The 23,621-nt window shown below is 40.2% G+C and overlaps 2 protein-coding genes across 2 annotated transcripts in view; both read left to right on the forward strand.

Annotated features, from left to right (window-relative positions):
• The window catches only part of APPL2 (adaptor protein, phosphotyrosine interacting with PH domain and leucine zipper 2), a 148,422-nt gene that overhangs the window by 11,656 nt on the left and 113,145 nt on the right, over positions 1 to 23,621 (forward strand). Inside the window, exons 2-3 of the mRNA XM_077472096.1 lie at positions 5,229 to 5,327; positions 9,467 to 9,526. Of these exons, the coding sequence (XP_077328222.1) occupies positions 5,229 to 5,327; positions 9,467 to 9,526 (159 nt within the window). The remainder of the gene's footprint in view (positions 1 to 5,228; positions 5,328 to 9,466; positions 9,527 to 23,621) is intronic.
• Positions 9,546 to 19,158, forward strand: LOC143962713 (uncharacterized). Its single transcript, XM_077472098.1, has 4 exons — positions 9,546 to 14,245; positions 14,333 to 14,492; positions 18,183 to 18,327; positions 18,438 to 19,158. Exons 1-4 carry the CDS (start codon positions 13,954 to 13,956, stop codon positions 18,999 to 19,001), a joined length of 1,161 nt encoding a protein of 386 aa, XP_077328224.1. The 5' UTR covers positions 9,546 to 13,953; the 3' UTR covers positions 19,002 to 19,158.

The following is a 23,621-nucleotide window of genomic DNA, read 5'->3' on the forward strand; positions in this document are numbered from 1 at the left end:
TGGGAGCCGTCTACTCCTGATAGGATGTTCAGGAACGTCCTTCAGGAGTAGCGGGATCGCGCGCACCCTCGCAGCGGCGCGATCCCGATGTGCTCGTGTCACCCGGACACGGCACATCTCAGATCGGCAGGAGGGCTCTGTGATTGGCCCTCCTGATCACATGACGGCCGTGTCCAATCACGGCCGTCATGTGACGTAAACAAACAGCCGGTTGCTAGGCAATCGGCTCTCCTCTCCTCACACGGAAGTCACCGCTGAGGAGAGGAGAGCAGATCGCTGCAGCCGGCTGATGATCAGTGAGTATGGGCTGCTTTTTACAGCTTTTTACTCACTGATCATCAGTGTAGTGTAAACACACAACACACCACACAGTACAAACACAGTCCCCACATATGTCCCCAAAACACACATGTCCCCAAAACATACATGTCCCCAAATAATAAAAACACATGTCCCTAATAATAAAATCATGTCCCCCACATATGTCCCACTAAAATCACTTGTCCCAATGATTATGTGCACACATATGTACGTGATCACCTGCACACATATGTACATGATCATTTGCGTACATATGTCCGTGATCACACAAACCAATTATTATACACTTAACGGAATTTTTTTTTACCAAAAACATGTAGCAGAATACATTTTGGCTTAAATTTATGACAAAATTAGATTTTATTGGATTTCTTTTCAAATAGAAAAAAGAAAATATTGTTTTTTTTCCAAATTTCCGCTATTTTTGCGCTTATATCGCCAAAAAAAAAAAAAACGGAGTTGTGAATAAATAACACCAAAATAAAGCTCTATTTGTGCGAACAAAATGATAACAATTTCATTTGGGTACAGTGTAGCATGACCGCGCAATTGTCACTGAAAGCGCTAGAGCGCTGAAAGCTGAAAATTGGGCTGGGAAGGAAGGGGGCGAAAGTGCCCTGTATTGTAGTGGTTAAAGAGGGAGTCCGCGTTTTTTTTTTTTTTTTTTTAAAGACAGCAGCTACAAATACTGCAGCTGCTGACTTTTAAAATAGTGACACTTACCTGTCCAGCGCGCCCGCGCTGTCGTCACCCGAAGCCGATCTCTCGGGTGTTGCCGCCGCCATCTTATGTATGGGAATCAGGAAGTGGAGCCTTTCGGCTTCATTTCCCGGTTCCCTACTGCGCTTGCGCGAGTCGCGCTGCGCAATAAGGATGGACCCGCTGCCTCTGGGATCTTTGTATTTCCCAGCAGGCAGCGGGGGACTTTCGGAAAGGGGCGTAATCTACGCCCCCTTTCCGCAGAGAGCCATCCCGGAAGTGGGTGCAGATACCTGTACTGTACAGGTACCTGCACCCCCCTCCCCCCTGAAAGGTGCCAATTGTGGCGCCGGAGGGGGGGGGAGGAATCCAATGAGTGGAAGGTCCACTTTAGGGTGGACCTCCGCTTTGCAATTAAAAAATGTCATTTAAAAAAAAAAAAAGAAAAGTCCCTTTTTAAGAGCTATGGGTGGAAGTGACATTTTGGTGTCTGCCCTGCAGTGTCATGGAGATGGGTGGGGGTCAAACATTTTCATAGTAATGGCTTTCTTCTGGTGACTCGACCATGCAGCCTATCTTTCTTCAAGTGCCTCCTTATTGTGCATCTTAACAGAGAGTCTTATGTTTCACCTGAAGTTATTTGTGTGTTTTTCTTTGCATCCCGGACTATTTTCCTGGCAGTTGTGGCTGAAATTTTAGTTGGTCTCCCTGATTGTGGTTTGGTTTCAACAAAACCCCTCATTTTCCACTTATTGATTAGAGTTTGAACACTGCTGATTGGCATTCTCAATTCCTTGGATATCATTTTTTATTTATTTATTTATTTATTTTTATTTTTTTATATCCCTTTCCTGTTGTATACAGTTCAACTACCTTTTCCCGCAGATCCTTTGACAATTCTTTTGCTTTTCCCATGACTCAGAATCCAGAAATGTCAGTGCAGCACTGGATGAAAGATGCAAGGGTCTGTCAGGAGTCCAGAAACTCATTAACCTTTTATACACACACACACTAATTATAAGCAAACGGATTACAGATGAGGATGCTTACCTTTTAATAGTCATTCAAACCCCTCTGTCAAGTTCTGCGCATTTTATAAGGCCAAAATTACCAGGCTATGTAAACTTTTGATCAGGGTCATTTGGGTAGTTTCTGTTGTGATTATGATTTAAAAAGAGTAAACACAGTTGATTTCATAATAAATGGCTTCAGCCAAACACTAACCATGAGTGAAAAATGTTTTTGTGTTATCATTCATATTCTCTGAAAAATGGCCAAGAAATCATAAATTCTACCAGGGTATGTAAACTTATGAGCAGCACTGTGTGTGTGTGTGTGTGTGTGTGTGTGTGTATAATCTCTTCACCTTCACAAAGAGCCATTAACAAGGGGAACTCCCCCTATAGAATTAACCCTCAAAGGAAAGCAGGACAAGAGTAACCATGAGTGTCCAATGGTCCGTCACGTGTGTGTGTGTGTCTTCATAATACTCTTGTCGCGTTCTGAATGGTCAAAACATTTTGCTTAACTTGTAGCCTCTTTAAGACCATTTTGTTTTTTGGGTGCAAACACTGTTATCATCAAACAGACACAAATTTGATTTGTAGTAACATAGTATATCTTAGATTTATGTAAAGCAGCTGCATAACTTACATTGCTAGTAGCAATCTGTGGATATGTTAATGTGTGGCAATTGTTAATGGTCTGTATGTGTGTGTGTATGTATATGTGTATATATATATATATATATATATATATATATATATATATATATATATATATATATATATATCTTATTGGAATATATGAATTGACCTTTTTATGAGTGTTTTTGTATCATTGTGGCTGTTCTGTAGATTCTGCTTGTCTTATGGGTGGACATATGTGTCCAACACACTCCTCCCTAATCCATCTGTGGGAGTGTTTGTGTAAGCAGCATGGCATTGGGACTGGCCTTAAGCACTATTAAGGGTCAGATTTTGGCCTTGGTGGTTCTTTTTTCAGAGACTGATTTGCTTTACGTTCCTTGGTGACCTCACCTGGGTATTTTCTGTATCGCAGAAATCTCTGTTTAAACCCATCCAGGATATTCCTTTTAGTCCTGACTTGAGATTTTTTGTTTTCTGTTTGCCATTACTTCAGCTCTTTGTACCTTGGATGTGGTTTGTGCTATCGGGTGTTACCTGAAGTTAACTAATGCAATGTAAGTCAAATACCCTCTATGTGTTCCTGGAAGGCCCAAGTAAGGGTCACTTCCAAATCTACCATTTCTTAATGGATCCAATAGCTCTTCTTTTTTCTTGAGCTTACGGTCTGAACAGGAAAAGTTCCACTGTCTTCAGTGCCAAAACATTCTACCAGGAGTGTATTTACTTCCTGGGCTATTCAACATCAGACAGCGGTACCTCGACCCTAACCTGGCACTATATACCCACCTAACTTTGCTATATATATGCCACCCTGACCTGGCACTATATACAGACCTAACTTGGCTCTATTTATCAACCTGGCACTATATGCCACCCTGACCTGGCACTATATGCCACCCTGACCTGGTGATATATGCCACCAAACCTGGTAATATATACCACCCTAACCTGACAATATTTACCACCCTAACCTGGCACTGTATTGCCTAACCTGCCAGTATACTACCCTAACGTTGACGTGTCGTGCGCTGCCTGCCTGCCTTGCGCGGGGGGGGGGGTGTCGGATATATGATCCCCCCCGGGTGCCAAATGCTCAAGGTATGCCCCTAAACAGTCAAACCATCCTCATATAGATGGCATATTCTAGCATCTCTGAAGTGCTCTAAAGTTTAGCATATCTAAACACAGAGTACTGTACTAGAGTAAAAATGTAACACCTTGTGTGCTTCCATGTAAAATCTCACACTGGAGATAATCTAAATCAGGGATCTGCAATTAGCGGACCTCCAGCTGTTGCAAAACTAGAAGTCCCATCATGCCTCTGCCTCTGGGTGTCATGCTTGTGGCTGTCAGAGTCTTGCTATGCCTCATGGGACTTGTAGTTCTGCAACAGCTGGAGGTCCGCTAATTGCATATCCCTGATCTAAATGGACAGGGAGCTACAGCTACATACCAGTTTTCTTTTGGTTGTTCACATGTAAAATGTGTTGGGAATCATTAAATGACACTCAATTTTAACTTGCTGTTTTTGAACTGTATTTGGGAGCTCTTACTTTGTTAAAGTTGAACTCTAGGATTTATCTTTATTGCATACTACATTAAAACAAGATTTGCATGTCTCATAAGTGATATTCCGCTAGGGAATCTGAAAATCACTGTAGTATTTAGAGCTGCACAATTCTGGCCAAAATGAGAACCACAATTTTTTTTTTTGCTTAGAATAAAAAGATCACAATTCTCGCAACGTAAAATCTTTCACAAAAACAATTGGGCTAACTTTGCTAGTTTATTTTTTATCTATTTTTTTATTTTTTTTTAATTCAAGTCATATTTCCCCAAAAAATTGCATTTGAAAGACCGCTGCACAAATACAGTGTGACATAAAATATTACAACAACCACCATTTTATTCTCTAGGGCAGTGATGGCAAACCTTGGCACCCCAGATGTTTTGGAACTACATTTCCCATGATGCTCATCTACATTACAGTGAGCATGAGCATCATGGGAAATGTAGTTCCAAAACATCTGGAGTGCCAAGGTTCGCCATCACTGCTCTAGGGTCTGTACTAAAAAAAAATATATGTTTGGGGGTTCTACGTAATGATTTTAACTTGAAACTAACAAATGTCAGAAAAAGGTTTAGTGGTTAAACTTAAACTTAATTCATTTACACATCAAGTCTATTCCATTGACAAATTGTTACAATTTTTAGACTTAGTTCAACTGCTAAAGAATGTTGTGATTCTTGGCAGACTGCCCGGATTTTCTCTTCCTTTCTTTTGATGGCTGTGGCTTCAGAAGAGCAGAGAGAATTCTTTGCATAGCAAGAATCTGAAACACTTTTATCAAGGCATTCCATGAATGGTGGCGGTGCCCCCCCAACTTCATGCTCTGTTTACGGAGGAAAAGCAGGACCTTGAACATTGTGGTTGCCCATCAGGCATGAGATGTTTTCTTACATTGTCCCAAGCAGGACCAATGTAACAAGCAAAGATATTTCCTGGAGTTTGAGGGAATTTTATATTCATCAGTGTTTTTTGTGTCTTTCCTACTGTAGACGAGATCCCTACTGAGCGTATTTGAGGAAGATGCCGGAACACTAACCGATTATACAAATCAGCTGCTTCAAACAATGCAACGAGTCTATGGGGCACAGGTAGGCCAATGTGCAGAACAAGGAGCTAAGCAATATAAAGGGTTGTATTCTCTGGCTACTGAATGATTTACGGGTGACTATAAAGTTGCCAAACTTATAATTTGGTCATCTGATGTGGTATTCAAATAAGAATTAAAGTAAAAATAATAAAAATACATTTCTAAAAAAACAAAAAAAATAGAATTAAAGTTTTTAGGACTACCTTTAAAGGCAATTGAAACGTGTTTCTAACTGCCAGACATGGTTGTTATACAACCTGGTTCTGGCTGGTTCAAGGCTGGCGAAATTCGAAAATAACTGATCAATATGACATCTGAGCTGATGTTTTATATAGGCAGTGCTGCAGAGAGTATAGCTCTGATAAAGAGATATACACATTTTAAAAATATTTATTAGAAACTATTTGGAAGAGAAGAAAATTAGATGAGTAATTCTGCACTGTTGACAGCCATAATCAGATGAGGCAAATTACCACAGGAAATATCAAGTATAACAATAATCTCTCAGAAGCTAGGAAAATATAATATATACAGTTTATGTAACTCAAATAGAAGATGTTTATACCATATAATCTCTGCTAAGCGCAAGCTAAAGTATGTACATAACATACTCTCAATTCAGTTTCATAAAAAACACTCTGCAAAGCAGAAAACCCATTAAGCATAGCTTATAAGAAGCCCACAACCGTTGTGATAAAAAAAAAATAAAAAAAAAATAAAAATTACATTTCCACCTATAGAGCCCAGTGGTGGTAGTGTTCAGTGTGGGTTTTTAGACGCTGTAAAAAAAAGTGAACCTCAAACCTATCCATCCTAAACCTTAAATGCCTCTTAATGGCTTTCGTTAAGTGGGAGTAAACTCCCAGGTATAATGTTTACCTATAGGTAAGCCTTATTATAGATTTATCTATAGATACAGTAAATATCTCCTAAATGTGCAATGTTTAGGAGATATTTACTTTAGTTGCAGCCGGGGATGTTACTGGCACATGCGCTCTGAAGGAATGGCATCCCCATGCTGTTCCCCTTAGAGCCGTTGTGTAAACAGCGACTCCGTGCATCATCGCTGTCCCGTCCATTCATATTTCCAAAGCCCGGGAACCCGGAACGAAGACCAGGTGAAGACAGAAGCACCTTCGGCAGCCACCGTGCGCTGCTGAAGGGCATTGTTTTCAGGTAAGTCTGCCATAATGTGCTAGTATGCGATGCATACTAGCACATTCTGACTTAAACTGCCTGGAGCCCAATTTTTTTTTTGGATGCAGTTTACTACAAATCTAACCTTTTTACTTTAAATGGATTCTAAAGCTAAACACGTTTTTTACCTTTTTAAAGTGGTTGTGAACCCATCACAACCATTTTAACATGCAGGTAAGCCTATTTTACGCAAAATGGAAAGAAGGGAAAATACTGCGCTAAACTATCAGAAAAAACATAAAATTAAATTACGGCTTAACTGTAGGTGCAAGAAATATATCCCAAACCTAAAAGGTTTAGGAGATATTTGCAGAACTAGCTGCACTGATATCTATGGCGCATGCACCGTAGACATCGGGTGCAGACGCAGTGAGCGTGCCGTTTCGAACTTCGATCAGGCCGTTGGTGGCAGCACCAGCGCGCATGCGTGGGAGTGACGCCATCGCGGCTCCGGCCAGTCACAGTGCCGGAGCCACGATACCCCGGAAGTCACTCCGGGATAGATGGCGGTGTCAGAGGAGGGAAACGACCGATTTGGGGGCTTCGATCTCAGGTGAGTAATTCAAAATAAGCTAGTATGCTATGCATACTAGCTCATTATGCCTTTGTCTTGCAGGGGTTATTTTTTAATTTTTTATTTCTGAATCTTTTATTATTTACTTCCTCTTTAATGCATTCCTTGCATTAGGCTAGAAAATATATTTCTCTGTCCTCCCCCCTTCCCTGTCTGTCTGAATGCTGTGAAAGGCTGCATCTCTTCTACCCTCTCTTCTCCCCTCTCTTCCGCTTGACCTGAAATAGCCAATCAAATGCAGTGAGGAGGAAGTGGGGGGCGGGGATAAGTCCCAGGATGCGTGTCTTTGGAGCGTGGCTCCAAAGACACAGCATTTGGGAGTGAGCAGACATCGTGTGCACTCATAGCAAACAGCTTGCTATGGGGACACACAAAGAATAGGAGGAGCTAAGATCTCCGGCGGGGGACCTGAGAAGGAGAGGATCAGGGACGCTCTGTGCTTCACCCAGAGCAGGTGAGTATAACAGGTCTGTTTTTGTTTTAATAAAAAAAAAAAAATAGGTTCTATTAACACTTTAACCTTTTTAAAGTGTGTCCAAACCCAAAAACAAACATTTTAATGTGCAATTTACCAATCTTTAGATGTGGTGTCTGCATTTTTTTTTTTTTTTTTTTTACTTTTTGGCTCCTTTTTCCTTTTTCTTTTTACTTGGTGATCCTGCCAGTAACACACGTCCTGTCTTAGGGTGTCTCCACTCTATGAAGGAACAATGGAGACACCTTTGGACAGCAGCTTAGTCAACCTGTGGAGAGGGTAGTATTAGATGCTCTAGTACAGTGGTCATCAATCCTGTCCTCAGGGCCCCCTAACAGGCCAGGTTTTATGTATTACCTTGGGGGAGATGCAGACTAGAATACTGCAATCACCGAGCAGCAAATGAGATCACCTGTGATGTATTTCAGTTATCTTGCAAACCTGACCTGTTAGTGGGCCCTGAGGACAGGTTTGATGACCACTGCTCTAGTAGATTTAAATGGACCTCATATAAGTGCCTTGCAAATTAAAGCAGAACTCCAGCTAACACATTTTTAAGTCATTACAAAAACAGATTTTTGTTTTTCATTTTGAATATAGTCATTTAATTCCAGTGTAATGTAGACACTAGGAAGGAAAATAAATCTCTTTAAATGTCCTGTCATCAGACTAAAATGTCCCCACTGGAGGGACTTCCCTCATGTTCTGGTCTCCTGGAAAATTTTGTATTTCCATCATTCTCAGTCCTGACAGCGATCAGCAGATATTGGGACTCTATTTTGCGTGAACGCAGAGAGCAGTACAAGTCTGATGTTCTAACTCTTCTCTACTTAGGCCCCATTCACACCTGGGCGTTTTGTAGCTTCAGACTTCAAGCTACAAAACGCTGGAGGGGCAAAAAAAATCTATTATTCTCTATGGAGATGATTCACATCTCAACTCCAAAATGCCTGAAGCCAGAAGCTCAAAAACGCCTGAAGCTCAAACAAGTTCCGGAACTTTTTTTTTTAGGCAGATTTTGGCATTTTTCTTCTTTTTACACTGGTGACCTTTTGCCCTGCACAAAATCGCAGCAAAACACCGTAAAAAGCGCTGCAAAATTACAGTAAAAAACACGGCCAAATCGTGCGATTTTTTTTTTTCTGCCTGAAAACGCTACACTCAGGTGTGAATGGGCCTGAAAGTGATTGTATAGTCTTGTTTAAAAAAATATATAAAAAAAAATTGCAAACATTGTTATACTTGCTCTATTGCAGTGAATTTGCACAGAGCAGCCTGTATTCTCCTCTTCTCTGTGTTTTCGCTGCTCCTGGCCCCTCCCTACGGTCAAGTGCCCCCACATCAAGCAGCTTGCTGTGGGGGCAACCGAGCTGCAGCTCTGTGTGTCCATTCAGACAGACACCAAGCTGCCCCCCCCCTCTCCTGATTGGCTAACTGACTTTGACAGGCAATGGCGCCGTTGCTGTGTCTTAGCCAATCAGGAGGGAGAGTCTTGGACAACCAAGGGACTCGTGGACATCGTTAGACAGAGATGGGCCTCAGGTAAGTATTAGGGAGTGCTGGGGAAGCTGCTACACGCAGAAGGTTATTTTTTATCTTCATGCGTGGAATGCACACCTAATGCATTTTTTGTGCTTTTTGCATTTTGCAGATTTGCACTACAGAACGTGTTCCATAGGAAACCATGTTAAATGGACTGTAGTGCAAATCTGCAAAATCTGCAAAAAGCACTAAAATTGCATCGGTGTGAATCCAGCCTTACTATCATACATATAATACCAGTTAAAAGAACAGAATATTTATACAGTGACATTTTCTTTCCAGGGAGTGTATTCCTTTTGTGTTGAAATTGTGCAGGTATTTGCTGACTTTGATATTTGTGTTCTTTTTGAAGAATGAAATGTGTCTAGCAACCCAGCAACTGTCCAGCCAACTTCTCGCATATGAAAAACAGGTACAAATATTTTCCAGATGAGTGGTTATTATTGTGCTGTGTGTGTATTTGTTAATAGAATAAAAATAGGTTAATGCAATTGTACAAAGTCATTAATAGGAAATAAGAATATGAAACTTAAAAAGCTAAATGTTTTTGGGGTTTTACTGTCATTCTAGAAAATGTATTAGCTTTTTTTCATTTCTTATTTTTTAAATCTTCAACACTCCTGCCATTCTATTTCTAATCCATTCTGTATACTGACATTGGCCAGGAGGATTCTTTATTGGGTAGGCAAAACTAGTCTGCAGTCTCATCTGCTCAGTTAGGCCTATGTCACTATAGCAATCCTGTTGGTGGTGACAGCTCTCCAGCAGCAGAAGTATAGCATTTCTCTTTTGCTAGAAAAAGGTTTGCAATTGTTTTTGTGAGAGTTTTGGTATCGGTTTAGTTATCCACAATTATCATTCTGGTTATCACCCGGTCTGTCCTCTGGTTGTCCGCTGTTTGTGTCACCACTGCCTGAGCTGCATATGCTCAGACTTTTGTCAGTTTTTCACCTACATGCTTGTTGTTTTACTTTTGGTTGCCTCTGACTTCATCAACTGACACCAGTATGGCAAACCAAACCGTTATAGTTTCATAGTTTCATAGTTAGTAAGGTTGAATAAAGACACCAGTCCATCCAGTTCAACCTGAGTGAGTGTCTACAATTGCCCCTATCCCTGTACATTGCACACTCACATTGGTCCCTACCCTCATGGAGCCCACAATCCAAGGTCCCCATTCATATTCTAGGGCCAATTTTGGACAGAAGCCAATTAGCCTACCTGCATGTCTTTGGAGGGTGGGAGGAAACCGGAGTACCCGGAGGAAACCCACGCAGGCACAGGGAGAACATGCAAACTCCAGGCAGGTAGTGTCGTGGTTGGGATTCGAACCAGCGACCCTTTTGACTGCTAGGTGAGAGTGCTAACCACTACACCACTGTACCGCCGTGGGAACATCATATACTGGAACCACCTTAAGCTGATCATAGATGGTGTGAGTTTTCCTCCCTGTAACCACAGTCAGCATTGCGCTCTCCCAGCAGGGGAAGCAAAGGGAGCCATGCCTACCAGGAGAACAGTGATTATTGCTAGCGGCTATTTGGCTTTTGTTTTACTCCATAAAACATTTTCCCAGTTGCGGTTTACCAGGATGATCTTTGGCAAACTTCAGGCGCGCAGCAATGTTTTTTGGAGAGTAGCAGCTGCTTGTTCAAAGACCTTCATATGGTAGACTCCTGAACAAGGATGTTTGCCAGTTCCAGTGATGTCTTCAAGCATTTAACTGTCACTCATGGGTTCTTCTTTACTTCATGAAGGTTTCTGCATTGTGCCTTGGGAGTCATCTTGGGTGGGAGCCTGCTTCTAGGAGTAGCCACAGTACTTAAACTGTCTCCATTTATAGACAACTCCGAGTTAGAAAAAGGTTCCTGTACTACTTTGGGGTGACTTTGGAGCGGCTTGCATTGACTTCTATACAGAAGTCGTTTTGCAAGTCACGATGTCTGGGCGGCTTCAGAGTCAGACGACTTTGAGATTTCTTTGTATCCCTTTCTAGCCTTAAAGCATTTGTTAACCCAAAAAAAAAAAAAAAATGATTTTCTGGTACCTTAAAGCAGACTAAACAGCACAGTACTGTGTAATCTGCCCCCCTCTAAACTGTAAAAAAACAAAAACAAAAAAAACCCTGAACCTGGCACTTGCTGTATCCCCCTCTCTAAACAGACCACGAAAATCAGGGCAACTCCGGCCTGATCACTGTAGTCTAATTGTGGGCCTCCATCATATGCTGCTGTCCCCTCTGCTTTCCTGTGTCCCCCCTCACCCCCCTCCTTTCCTGCATGTCAGCTTGTGTCTGTGTCTCTGTCTCCACCCCCTGCCCCCCCCCCCCCCCTTTAGTAAAAATAAAATAAAATATTTAAATTAAAATATTTTTTTTCACTGCCAGATACTCATGTAAACAAATTAATTAGGAAGGTCTGCGCTTAGGACTTATGTGAATGTTGCAGCCTCCCAAAAAAAAAACCCCGTAAGGGGGCTCTAGGATATAGAAAGAAAGATGTGAAGGGGCGAGTGGCGCTACCTGTATATCAAATAGTGCTCTACCAAATCACTCTATATTGACTAAGTATTAAAAGACATAGTGTTATTGTGGAATAAATTATAACAAAACAGTTACCATAAAGGTGATGGTGTAATGATTGTCACACCTCACCAACCCCAGTAGGTGAGTACTAAAACCCTCTAGGTGTGGACACCAATCCTACACAGGAGAGGTTATCACCAAAAATATAATGGCTTACAAATTAGTGCATAAAACAGGGGTGCCCAACCAGTGGCCCGCTGAACCCCCTGATGTGGCCCGCGACCTCCTTCTCTGGGATGGGTTGGCAAGTCCAGATTGTGGGTTGCCGACCCACCATCCTAGAGCAAGAGTGTTGTGAATGAAGCCGGTGGTAGAGGAAGCAAGTGGTTGCGGAGCAGAGCCACATAAGCTGACCTGAATGGAAGACTGTTGTTAAAGGTAAATTTTATTACTAAAATCAGTGTGTATGTGGGCATATCTGGGCTGCTTTCAAACAGATCCACAGGTGCAGCGCAGAACACCTTCAGGTTACCTGCACTGAGCCATAGACTTCTGCTATTACCTGTGGGTTTGGTGCACTTCAGAAAGTGCACCACCCCTGCAGGATATGATAGAAGTCTATGGCAAAGTACAGCTAAGCCACAGGTGCACTGCGCTGCACCCTCAGTGTGGGTAAACCACAGCGCGTCAGTGTAAAAGCAGCCTTAAGCTGCTTTTAACATGATCGGTTCCGACACAATCAGAACCTCCGCTCACCTCTATTGAACCACAGATGTAAACAGACTTGTGGTCATTTACACCCACCTACCTCCAATCCAATTTAAAAAAAAAAGACAGGGGGGGATCCGTCCCCTTCCATCTGGGCACATCTTATCCGAGGGCCCATAGAGTTGAGCGGGCTGCGTCTGTGTCAGCTCTGCATATGCGGCGTGGACTTGGACCTGTCATCTGCCCGCTCATTGTGGCCTGTGACTAGTTACCAAGTTGCATAAGTGGCCATCGCTCTTCAAAAGGTTGGGCACCCCTGGTATAAAACATCCAGACGTGACTATCGTGATAGCATAGTGATCCTCTACTTGTAACAGTGCGTATAGTGTCAAAACCCAAAATACAGGATGTAAGTGAGCCCAAAAACCAAATAAAAATACAAAGAATCGCACCTAAAAAGTTATAAAAAAATCACACCAAAGTCACACCAGAATGTAATTATCGCATTATCACACCATATACAAAAACATATAAGTATATAGTGTCCCAATCGTAAAATCAAGGCGTATATAAACCCAAAATGCAAAAAATTGCACCAAAACACAAAAAAATGCACAAATCACACCAAAATTTAAAATTACATCAAGATGCAGTTTATCGCACCGTTTACAGAAAACACATAGGTGCATTCATCCCAATGAAGGTGACTGTTCGTGTTTAGAGGCGTTGTAGCAGGTGACTTTAATGATCACATAATCTTGTGACTTGTGTGCTCCCCCTCAAGGGTCCCTACTCACCAGATCCTACTACCCCTACAGGGGTAATGGTAACCACTGGTGTCAGCCTTTGCAGTTCCTCGAGCAGCCTTGGGATATCCGCGTTGTGATAGATGTAATTTTCATAATCCTCATAAAAAAGAGAAATTGGCTCCCATAGTGCAGTATGACCAAAACTTCCGTTTATTAAAAGATTGTTTAAAAAATGTATAAAAGCAAACAAACAAAAAATGCAGTTCATGCAGCATAAGGCCTCATGCACACGAGACGCAGTTAAACACACGTTCAGATGCAGTTGGACAGTTTTTTCAACTGCCCCTGAACTCATTCAATGTTATCCTATGTGTCCATGCACACAGTCTCGTTTTTTTCCGTTTTTATACAGTTGCGTTTAATCTCGTTTTTCCAGAAGCAAAAAAATGCGTTCAGAAGCAAAAATTTCCACATTTCAGACGCAAAACGTTTGCGTTTATATGCGTTTTTAAAGGAACCCAATTTTTTGTACCTGAAAATTCAGAAATATGATTGAAACTCATAGAAAACAATAAAAAATGTTTAAAAAAAGTTGTAATTACTTTATATAATTCATAGAGCGTATTTACTTTGTGACACAATCGCATAATATCTCTAGTGTTTCCAGTAGCTTGGACAATGAGGAATTCCTCCACTTCTTTGCCCCAAACACTCATCCAATTTCTAATCTAATCAGTGACTCCACCTAGTCTGGCCAAACCATAGCATTGTCTTTTTTTACACATAGAAAAACCTGCATACTAATGTCTAGTCAGCCCCCCTCCCCCACCATGTTTCCATGTTGAACACCCATCCTTCATGAAACTGAAACTTTTTTCCACAAGCCACCCCCCTTCCCCCAAGCTAGGCTTGTCCACACCTTGCATTGTGACTAGCAACTTGACCATCTTGGAAGACACATCTCTCAACATGATGTCTGATGTGACCCAAAACCAGTTAATCGAAGTGATTCAGAACCATGTGCAATTATGGGACAAATCCCATGAATTGCATTCTGACAGAATTGCAAAGCAAAGAACATGGGAAAATGTTGCCAAGGAGTTGACCCCAAACTGGGAAGACCTCTCTAGATTCCAGCAAGAAAGTAGAGGTAAGTTCAATATATATTTGGTCAAAATTTTGGGGTATGTTAATTTGTATTTTCAGTTTTTTAAGTTGATTTTTAATCATTGCACAGTGGCATCATTTCAAAAGAGGTGGAGATCTTTGTCGGACAGAGTTAGGAGAGATCTCAAAAAAGAAAGAGTCTCAACGCAGTGGAGCCCAATCCTCCTACAAAGCACACCCCTTGACCAACCAACTGTCTTTTTTGAGGGACAGTCTCTAATTTCAAGAGCGTAAGTAAACTTAAATTTATTTATCAATTTATATTATTTTTTAACATAAATTTTTTTTTTACAAGTAACATTTTTTAAATTTCAACTTGTGATATAAATTCTTATTATTTTTTTATTTTAATATGTTATTTATATTTTTAATTTTTTTATTATAATTTTTTTGGTATATTTTTTATATAATTTTCTCTATTTTTTGGGTTTAAAATAGATTATAATACATTTATAAATTTTTTTTTTTTTGAAGAGTAATTTTTGACTGGATAATATATTATCCGTTAATATATTAAATTTAATTGTTAAGGGGTTAGGGGTTCTGATTAGGTCCTGTGGTTAGTATTATGCTAATGGGGTAGGGGTAGTGCTGAGGGTTATCAAATAAGGATTAGGGTTAGCAGGTAGGGTTAGGGTTACCAAATAGGGGTTACGGTTAGCAATTAGGGTTTAGGGTTAGCAATTAGGGTTTATGGTTAGCAAATAGGGGTTAGGGTTAGCAATTAGGGTTTATGGTTAGCAAATAGGGGTTAGGGTTAGCAATTAGGGTTTATGGTTAGGGTTAGTAATTCTGGTTTAGGGTTAGCAATTAGGGTTAGCAATTCGGGGGTTAGGGTTATCAATTAGGGTTTAGGGTTAGGGTTGGCAATTAGGGTTTATGGTTAGGGTTAGCAATTCGGGTTTAGGGTTAGCAATTCGGGTTTAGGGTTAGCAATTCGGGGTTAGGGTTAGCAATTAGGGGTTAGGGTTAGCAATTAGTGTTTAGGGTTAGCGGTTAGGGTTAGTGTCAGCAATTAGGGTTTATGTTTACCAAATAGGGGTTAGGGTTAGCAATTAGGGTTTAGGGTTAGAGTTAGCAAATAGGGTTTAGGGTTAGCAATTATGGTTTAGGGTTCGCAATGAGGGTTTAGGGTTAGCAATTCCGTTTTAGGTTTAGCAATTAGGGTTATGGTTAGTGTTAGCAATTAGGGTTTATGGTTACCTAATAGGGGTTAGGGTTAGCAATTTAGGTTTAGGGTTAGCAATTAGGGTTAGGGTTAGTGTCAGCAATTAGGGTTTATGGTTACCAAATAGGGGTTAGGGTTAGCAATTAGGGTTTAGGTTTAGGGTTAGCAATTAGTGTTTAGGGTTAGCAATTAGGGTTAGTGTCAGCAATTAGGGTTTAGGGTTAGAGTTAGCAAATAGGGTTTAGGGTTAGCAATTATGGTTTAGGGTTCGCAATTCGGTTTTAGGTTTAGCAATTAGGGTTATGGTTAGTGTTAGCAATTAGGGTTTATGGTTACCTAATAGGGGTTAGGGTTAGCAATTTAGGTTTAGGGTTAGCAATTAGGGTTAGGGTTAGTGTCAGCAATTAGGGTTTATGGTTACCAAATGGGGGTTAGGGTTAGCAATTAGGGGTTAGGGTTAGCAATTAGGGTTTATGGTTAGCAATTAGGGTTTATGGTTATCAATTAGGGTTTAGGGTTAGGGTTAGCAATTCGGTTTTAGGTTTATCAATTAGGGTTATAGTTAATGTTAGCAATTAGGGTTTATGGTTACCTAATAGGGGTTAGGGTTAGCAATAATGGTTTAGGGTTAGCAATTAGGGGTTAGGGTTAGCAGTTTAGGGTTAGCAATTAGGGTTAGGGTTAGTGTCAGCAATTGGGGTTTAGGGTTAGCAATTAGGGTTTAGGGTTAGCAATTAGGGTTTAGGGTTAGCAATCAGGGTTTAGGGTTAGCAATTCGGTTTTAGGTTTATCAATTAAGGGTTATGGTTAGTGTTAGCAATTAGGGTTTATGGTTACCTAATAGGGGTTAGGGTTAGAGTTAGCAATTTAGGTTTAGGGTTAGCAATTAGGGTTAGGGTTAGTGTCAGCAATTAGGGTTTATGGTTACCAAATAGGGGTTGGGGTTAGCAATTAGGGTTTAGGGTTAGAGTTAGCAAATAGGGTTTAGGGTTAGCAATTATGGTTTAGGGTTAGCAATGAGGGTTTAGGGTTAGGGTTAGCAATTCGGTTTTAGGTTTAGCAATTAGGGTTATGGTTACCTAATAGGGGTTAGGGTTAGCAATAATGGTTTAGGGTTAGCAATTAGGGTTTAGGGTTAGGGTTAGCAATTCGGTTTTAGGTTTATCAATTAAGGGTTATGGTTAGTGTTAGCAATTAGGGTTTATGGTTACCTAATAGGGGTTAAGGTTAGCAATTAGGGTTTAGGGTTAGAGTTAGCAATTTAGGTTTAGGGTTAGCAATTAGGGTTAGGGTTAGTGTCAGCAATTAGGGTTTATGGTTACCAAATAGGGGTTGGGGTTAGCAATTGGGGTTTAGGGTTAGAGTTAGCAAATAGGGTTTAGGGTTAGCAATTATGGTTTAGGGTTAGGGTTAGCAATTCGGTTTTAGGTTTAGCAATTAGGGTTATGGTTACCTAATAGGGGTTAGGGTTAGCAATAATGGTTTAGGGTTAGCAATTAGGGTTTAGGGTTAGGGTTAGCAATTTAGGTTTAGGGTTAGCAATTAGGGTTAGTGTCAGCAATTAGGGTTTATGGTTACCAAATAGGGGTTAGGGTTAGCAATTAGGGTTTAGGGTTAGGGTTAGCAATTAGGGTTTATGGTTAGCAATTAGGGTTTATGGTTATCAATTAGGGTTTAGGGTTAGCAATGAGGGGTTAGGGTTAGCAATTCGGTTTTAGGTTTATCAATTAGGGTTATGGTTAGTGTTAGCAATTAGGGTTTATGGTTACCTAATAGGGGTTAGGGCTAGAAATTATGGTTTAGGGTTAGGGTTAGCAATTAGGGTTAGGGTTAGTGTCAGCAATTAGGGTTTATGGTTACCAAATAGGGGTTAGGGTTAGCAATTAGGGTTTAGGGTTAGGGTTAGCAATTAGGGTTTAGGGTTAGCAATGAGGGTTTAGGGTTAGGGTTAGCAATTCGGTTTTAGGTTTAGCAATTAGGGTTATGGTTAGTGTTAGCAATTAGGGTTTATGGTTACCTAATAGGGGTTAGGGTTAGCAATTTAGGTTTAGGGTTAGCAATTTAGGTTTAGGGTTAGCAGTTAGGGTTAGTGTCAGCAATTGGGGTTTATGGTTAGGGTTAGTGGTTAGGGTTAGCAATTAGGGTTAGGGTTAGTGTCAGCAATTATGGTTTATGGTTTCCAAATAGGGGTTAGGGTTAGCAATTAGGGTTTAGGGTTAGGGTTAGCAATTAGGGTTTAGGGTTAGCAATTTAGGTTTAGAGTCAGCAATTAGGGTTACGGTTAGTGTCAGCAATTAGGGTTCATGGTTACCTAATAGGGGTTAGGGTTAGCAATGAGGGTTTAGGGTTAGCAAATGGGGGTTATGGTTACCGAATAGGGGTTAGGGTTATCAATTAGAGTTTAGGGTTAGGGTTAGCAATTATTTATGGTTAGCAAATAGGGGTTAGGGTTAGCAATTAGGGTTTAGGGTTAGCAATTCGGGGTTATCGTTAAGTTTAGCAATCAGGGGTTAGGTTTAGGGTTAGCAATTAGGGGTTAGGGATTGTTTTTGGTTTAATTTTGGGCTTAGGCTTAAGACTTAGGGTTTAGGGTTTGTATTGAGTAGTTGGGTTAGTGTAATGTCTAGTTTTTTTTTTTTTAGGTTGGTGGGTGGGGGTTCGGTGTTAGGGGATAGGGTTAGGGTTGTGAAGAAAAAAATAACATTTTAAACTGTGCACATGTCTAACTGTACTTAAACATTATTATTTAAAGGAGAACATCCAACATTTCTGAGGAAGAAGGCAGTGTGCATCAGGATATTGTACCTGAAATGGAGGATGTGGCAAGTACGTTGCAAGGGAGTTTGTCCACAGTTCCAATCTCACGCGACCATGAAACACCTGTTGTTTCAATACAGGTATAACACAACCTATGGTTTTATAAAAAAAGAATGTATCATCATTACTTTTGGTCATATAAGTGCATGATGTATATGTCAATAACTGTATGTATTTTATTTTATTCTAGGGTGATCGCAGTAGATCTCCTGCAAGAAGCAGGCCAAGGGGGCGTCGGTCGCGTGAGATAGACCAGGAACCGACCATGGTTGAAAGAAACATTATAAATTTGGTTGAAGAGCTACGCCAGGAAAGACATCGGAGTGATGTCTTCCTGGACTTAAACAATGGGCGCAGTATATTCTGTCGTAGCCTTTACGTTATACTAGAACAGTTGTCGGAAGACCGCGAGCGACAATGCCGGGAAAATATATATTGTTACATAGTTGCCTGTCTTAACGCAGAAAGGCAGTCGCGGCCCCCACCACCACTGAATGTTGTCCAAGGGGGGAACATGCAGACTCCTTTCATGGACATACAAGGCCAACAAAGTTCAGCATATAGCCATGGAGTTCCAGCTAACGTTTTCCATACACAGAGACCAACTGGACAATATGCAATGTCATCAACGGTGCCCACACCATTTATACCACAGGTTATGTCCCAGCTCCCACCCCTTCAGCAAAGGATGACTAATCCTTCCTCCGTTGAGGAAAGCTCCCAGGAGACATATGGGACATATCACAACTTATAATTTAATGTTTAGAATTTAATGTGTTTTTTTATCTTTATTGTTCATATTTTTAGTTATTGCTTTTGCACATCTTTTTGCACTTCTTGTTGTTCGATTTGCACTGTTTGTAAAATGTTTCATTTTTAAGAAATATTATACTGTTTGCATTTTTTGGTTAGAATGCATTTTATATTTGATTTCATTTTTATATTTAAAATTTTCTTAGAATAAAGAAATAATATTTGAAAATTATGAATTGGTGTCCATCAATATTAGATGTGTGGTTATGTTGAAATGTAATGAAATGTTTTTTATTTATATACATTTATATATATTTAGGGGCTCTATATTTAGAGAAGTGTTAAATTATCACATCCTTTTTTTAATCTAAGACATTATAATCTCATAAGGTTTTACGAGATTACAGTATTCATGCCCGTTCTCCATAATTTAAAGTGTTTATCGATGGTTACACTACAGTAACATAGAAGTGATCTTAAAAAATAATTACCAACGTAGGTCCATGTATTGAATGTTCTGATTGGTGTTGGGAGGTGCAGGATCTGTGGATATTCTATCATTTTCAATTACAAAGTTATGGAGAACACAGCATGCAAGTACTACTTGGATAGCGTTTTCAACATCTAACTGCATTGTACTTGGTAGTACCCGCCATTTTCCAGAACTTATCCCAAACGCACATTCCACAACACGTCTTGCACGACTTAGTCTGTAATTGAAGATTTTTTCTTGATAACTATGTCCTTGTCCACTGTATGGTCTCATTATATTTTCAGAAAAGCCGAATGCCTCATCAGCCACAATGACAGCAGGTAGTATGGGCTCTGTAGTGTTGGGAAGAGGCCTCCAACCCGGAATTCCAAAGCAACCTTCATGTATGCGACGGCCCATGGCCGATTCTCTAAAAATAGGAGAATCCCCTTGACTGCCGTATGCTCCAACATCAACACATATAAATTTAGATTTGGCGTCAGCTAGTGCAAGCAACACAATCGAAAAATATTTCTTATAATTAAAGTACATAGAGCCCGACTTTGGTGGCTTTTTGACGCGTACATGTTTGCCGTCCAGTGCTCCAATACAGTTTGGGAAGTTAGTTTTTTCCCAAAATTCATTAATTATGTTCTGCCACATACACTGTGTTGGAACTGGCATTACCTCTCTGTGTAGCACCTCCCATAGTATAGTGCTGGTTTCTCGTACGATTTTGGAAATAGTGGAAACACCCATTAAAAAATAATGATGTAGAGATGCATATGATTGACCGGTTGCCAGAAACCTAAATTAAAAAAAAAAATTTTTATTAGATATAATGTGTTCATTAATAACAAGTAAAAATATATATTTTTCCAATATAATGAATACTGTATATACGTGAATCAATGTTTTAAAGCACATTATTTTGGTGCTGAATATGGCACCATCGGATTATACTGCAGTCATGCACTTTTCTGCATCAGAGAATGACATTTTGCGACCCGACTTTGGGGGCCCATATCTTGGGGCCACTTATTTCCAGAAAACCCAAATTCGGTATGCTGACACTGTGGATCTAGCACTATAATATATCCAAATTTTGAGGATCCTCTCACTAAGTGGCCCCGAGATAGGGGGCCCCAAATCGGGTCCAAAAAAGTCATGCACTTTTCTGCATCAGAGAATGACATTTTGCGACCCGACTTTGGGGGCCCATATCTTGGGGCCACTTATTGCCAGGAACCCCAAATTCGGTATGCAGACACTGTGGATCTAGGACAACAACATATGCAAACTTGAGGATCCTCTCACTAAGTGGCCCCCGAGATAAGGGGGCCCCAAAATCGGGTCGCAAAATGTCATGCACTTTTCTGCATCAGAGAATGACATTTTGCGACCCGACTTTGGGGGCCCATATCTTGGGGCCACTTATTGTCAGGAACCCAAAATTCGGTATGCTGACACTGTGGATCTAGGACAACAACATATCCAAATTTGAGGATCCTCTCACTAAGTGGCCCCGAGATAGGGGGCCCCAAATCGGGTCCAAAAAAGTAATGCACTTTTCTGCATCAGAGAATGACATTTTGCGACCCGACTTTGGGGGCCCATATCTTGGGGCCACTTATTGCCAGGAACCCCAAATTCGGTATGCAGACACAGTGGATCTAGCACTACAACATATCCAAAGTCGGGTCGCAAAATGTCATGCACTTTTCTGCATCAGAGATACATGGCCTCAAAGTCGACTGTGACCATCTGCGGCAATATAATTTGGTCATTAGGGTTGGGTGTTAATGGTAAGTGGTTATCTGTTAGGGTTAGGGTTATTGTTTATGATTAAGGGTTGGATTAGGGTTGTTTAGGGTTAGGGTTTGTGTAAGGGATAGGGTTAGCTGTTAGGGGTGGGGTTAGTGTTAGGGGTTAGGGTTAGTGTTAGGGGTTAGGGTTAGTGTTAGGGTTATTGTTTAGGGTTAGGATGAATGGTTAGTGTTAGGATTATGGATATTTTAATAAGGCATTAAAAAATATAATAATACCATATACAGCAGCAATAAATTAAAATATATTAATCAGTACATATTTCACGATGAAAATATATTAAAAAAATTTGGCCAAATAAATTTAAAACAATTATAAAAAATCTAATTAACATAGATTTGCTTTTAAATAAATCAATTTGAAACTAGAAAAAATGAATAAAAACATATATTAAGATTAAAAAAGAAATAATTAACTATTTTAATATTGTTTTATATTAATATATTCTAAATAATGAAAACATGTTAAAAATTGGCAGAATAAAATTTTAGATATTTTAAAAAATTGGATAATTTGCTATAAATAGACATTATTTTTTTTTATAAAGGACAGAGAATTTTTTTTATCTGTGCATCTATAGATAAATATATTTTAAAAATATATATACACATACCTGATCGTTACCAACAGAAACCAACAGTTCCTCTGGTGACACACTGTTTCTCATATTGGTGTCCACGAATGTCAGACCAGGTCGTACTTTTTCTAACAGCAGATCAAATGTGACAATGGACATCCGGCTAAAATTAAAAAACTTGTCGGGGTAGGTACGCAGCTGAACATACATGTTTGTGAAATATCCAACGGACATTCGCTGTCCCATCAACGGATGGGTCCAATATCGACGAGCTCTGACTCTGGACCTCTCACGAAATTTGCGACGACGTTGCTGTCTCATCAAGAGCAACATCAGGAGCATTTCTTGACATATATTCAATATGGGATCCATTTCAAAATATATACCACAGAAAGAGAGGCAAATGCAAGTGTACAACTGCTCTCTATGCTGCCGCTGCTCACTCTGATCAAAATAGCAGAAATAGTTAAAAAAAAATGCTTTGAGAGCTTGGGGAGGGTCTACATGATGTTATCTTTATAAACGCGTTTAAACGCAAACGCGTCTAAACGCGGCATGCAAACGCGGCAAAATGCGCGTTTCAGCTTTTTTTTTAACAGAGGTTTCACCTGCATCTCGTGTGCATGAGGCCTAAGGCCTGCACTTGCCAGTATAAAGTATAGGCAGCCGAGCTATAGTTGGATAGCATGCACTCTGGTTGCGTTCCACCCACTCGCTCAGCTTCCTGGATGTGCGTAGTAACACCATACGCGTTTCGTCATAGACTTCTTCAGCAGCCGCTTTGATTGCAGCTGCAGATGTCTAAACACAGATTATGTGATCACTAAAGTAATCTGCTACAACTCCTCTAAACACGAAGAGTCACCTTTATTGGGATGAATGCACCTATGTGTTTTCTGTAAACGATGCAATAATCTGCGACAATCTGTGAAAGCCACTGTAGATCCGAGGGGGGAAAATAAAAAACAGCATTTTAGCTTGCACATGATTGGATGATAAAATCAGCAAAACTTCCACTCATTTCAGATCTACCCCTTAGATTTAGAGTGACTGCACTTTCAAGTGCACTTGCAGTGCAAAGTGGATTTGCCTTTCGTAAATAACCCCCCTTCTGTATATACTTATATGTTTTTGTATATGGTGCAATAATTACATTCTGGTGCGACTTTGGTGTGATTTATTATTATTTTTATTTTTTTATATAACTTTTTTTTTATTTATTTTTTTTGGTGCAATTCTTTGCATTTTTATTTGGATTTGGTTTTTGGGCTCACTCACATCCTGTATTTTGGGTTTGGACACTATACGCACTGTTAAAAGTAGAGGATCACTATGCTATCATGATATTCATGTCTGGATGTTTTATACACTAATATTGTAAGCCATTATATTTTTGGTGATAACCTCTCCTGTGTAGAATTGGTGTCCATACCTAGATAGTTTTAGTACCTGCCTACTGGGGTTGGTGAGGTGTGACAATTATTACACCATCACCTTTATGGTAACTGTTTTGTTATTTATTCTACAATAATGCTGTCTCTTTTAATACTTAGTCACTATAGAGTGATTTGGTAGAGCACTATTTTATATATAGGTAGCCCCACTTGCCCCTTCACAGATACTCTTTCATATCCTAGCAGAGCACACTGGACCTTGCTTTTAGAAAAACGAGTGATGTAAATACCGTTTTTAGCGCTGTCTTCACAGTATGCTTCCATTGGAGCTGTACAGCGGCCCCAAGTCAT

This window comes from Lithobates pipiens, unplaced genomic scaffold, assembly GCF_037356315.1.
Source record: "Lithobates pipiens isolate NorthernLeopardFrog02 unplaced genomic scaffold, aLitPip1_a1.2 Scaffold_8, whole genome shotgun sequence".
NCBI classification, from domain to species: domain Eukaryota; kingdom Metazoa; phylum Chordata; class Amphibia; order Anura; family Ranidae; genus Lithobates; species Lithobates pipiens.

Coding starts and splice junctions, on each gene's coding strand:
- LOC143962713 (XM_077472098.1), top strand. CDS start 13,954: ATGAAACTGAAACTTTTTTCCACAAGCCACCCCCCTTCCCCCAAGCTA. Junction 14,246..14,332: donor ATTCCAGCAAGAAAGTAGAG/GTAAGTTCAATA, acceptor ATCATTGCACAG/TGGCATCATTTCAAAAGAGG. Junction 18,328..18,437: donor CACCTGTTGTTTCAATACAG/GTATAACACAAC, acceptor ATTTTATTCTAG/GGTGATCGCAGTAGATCTCC.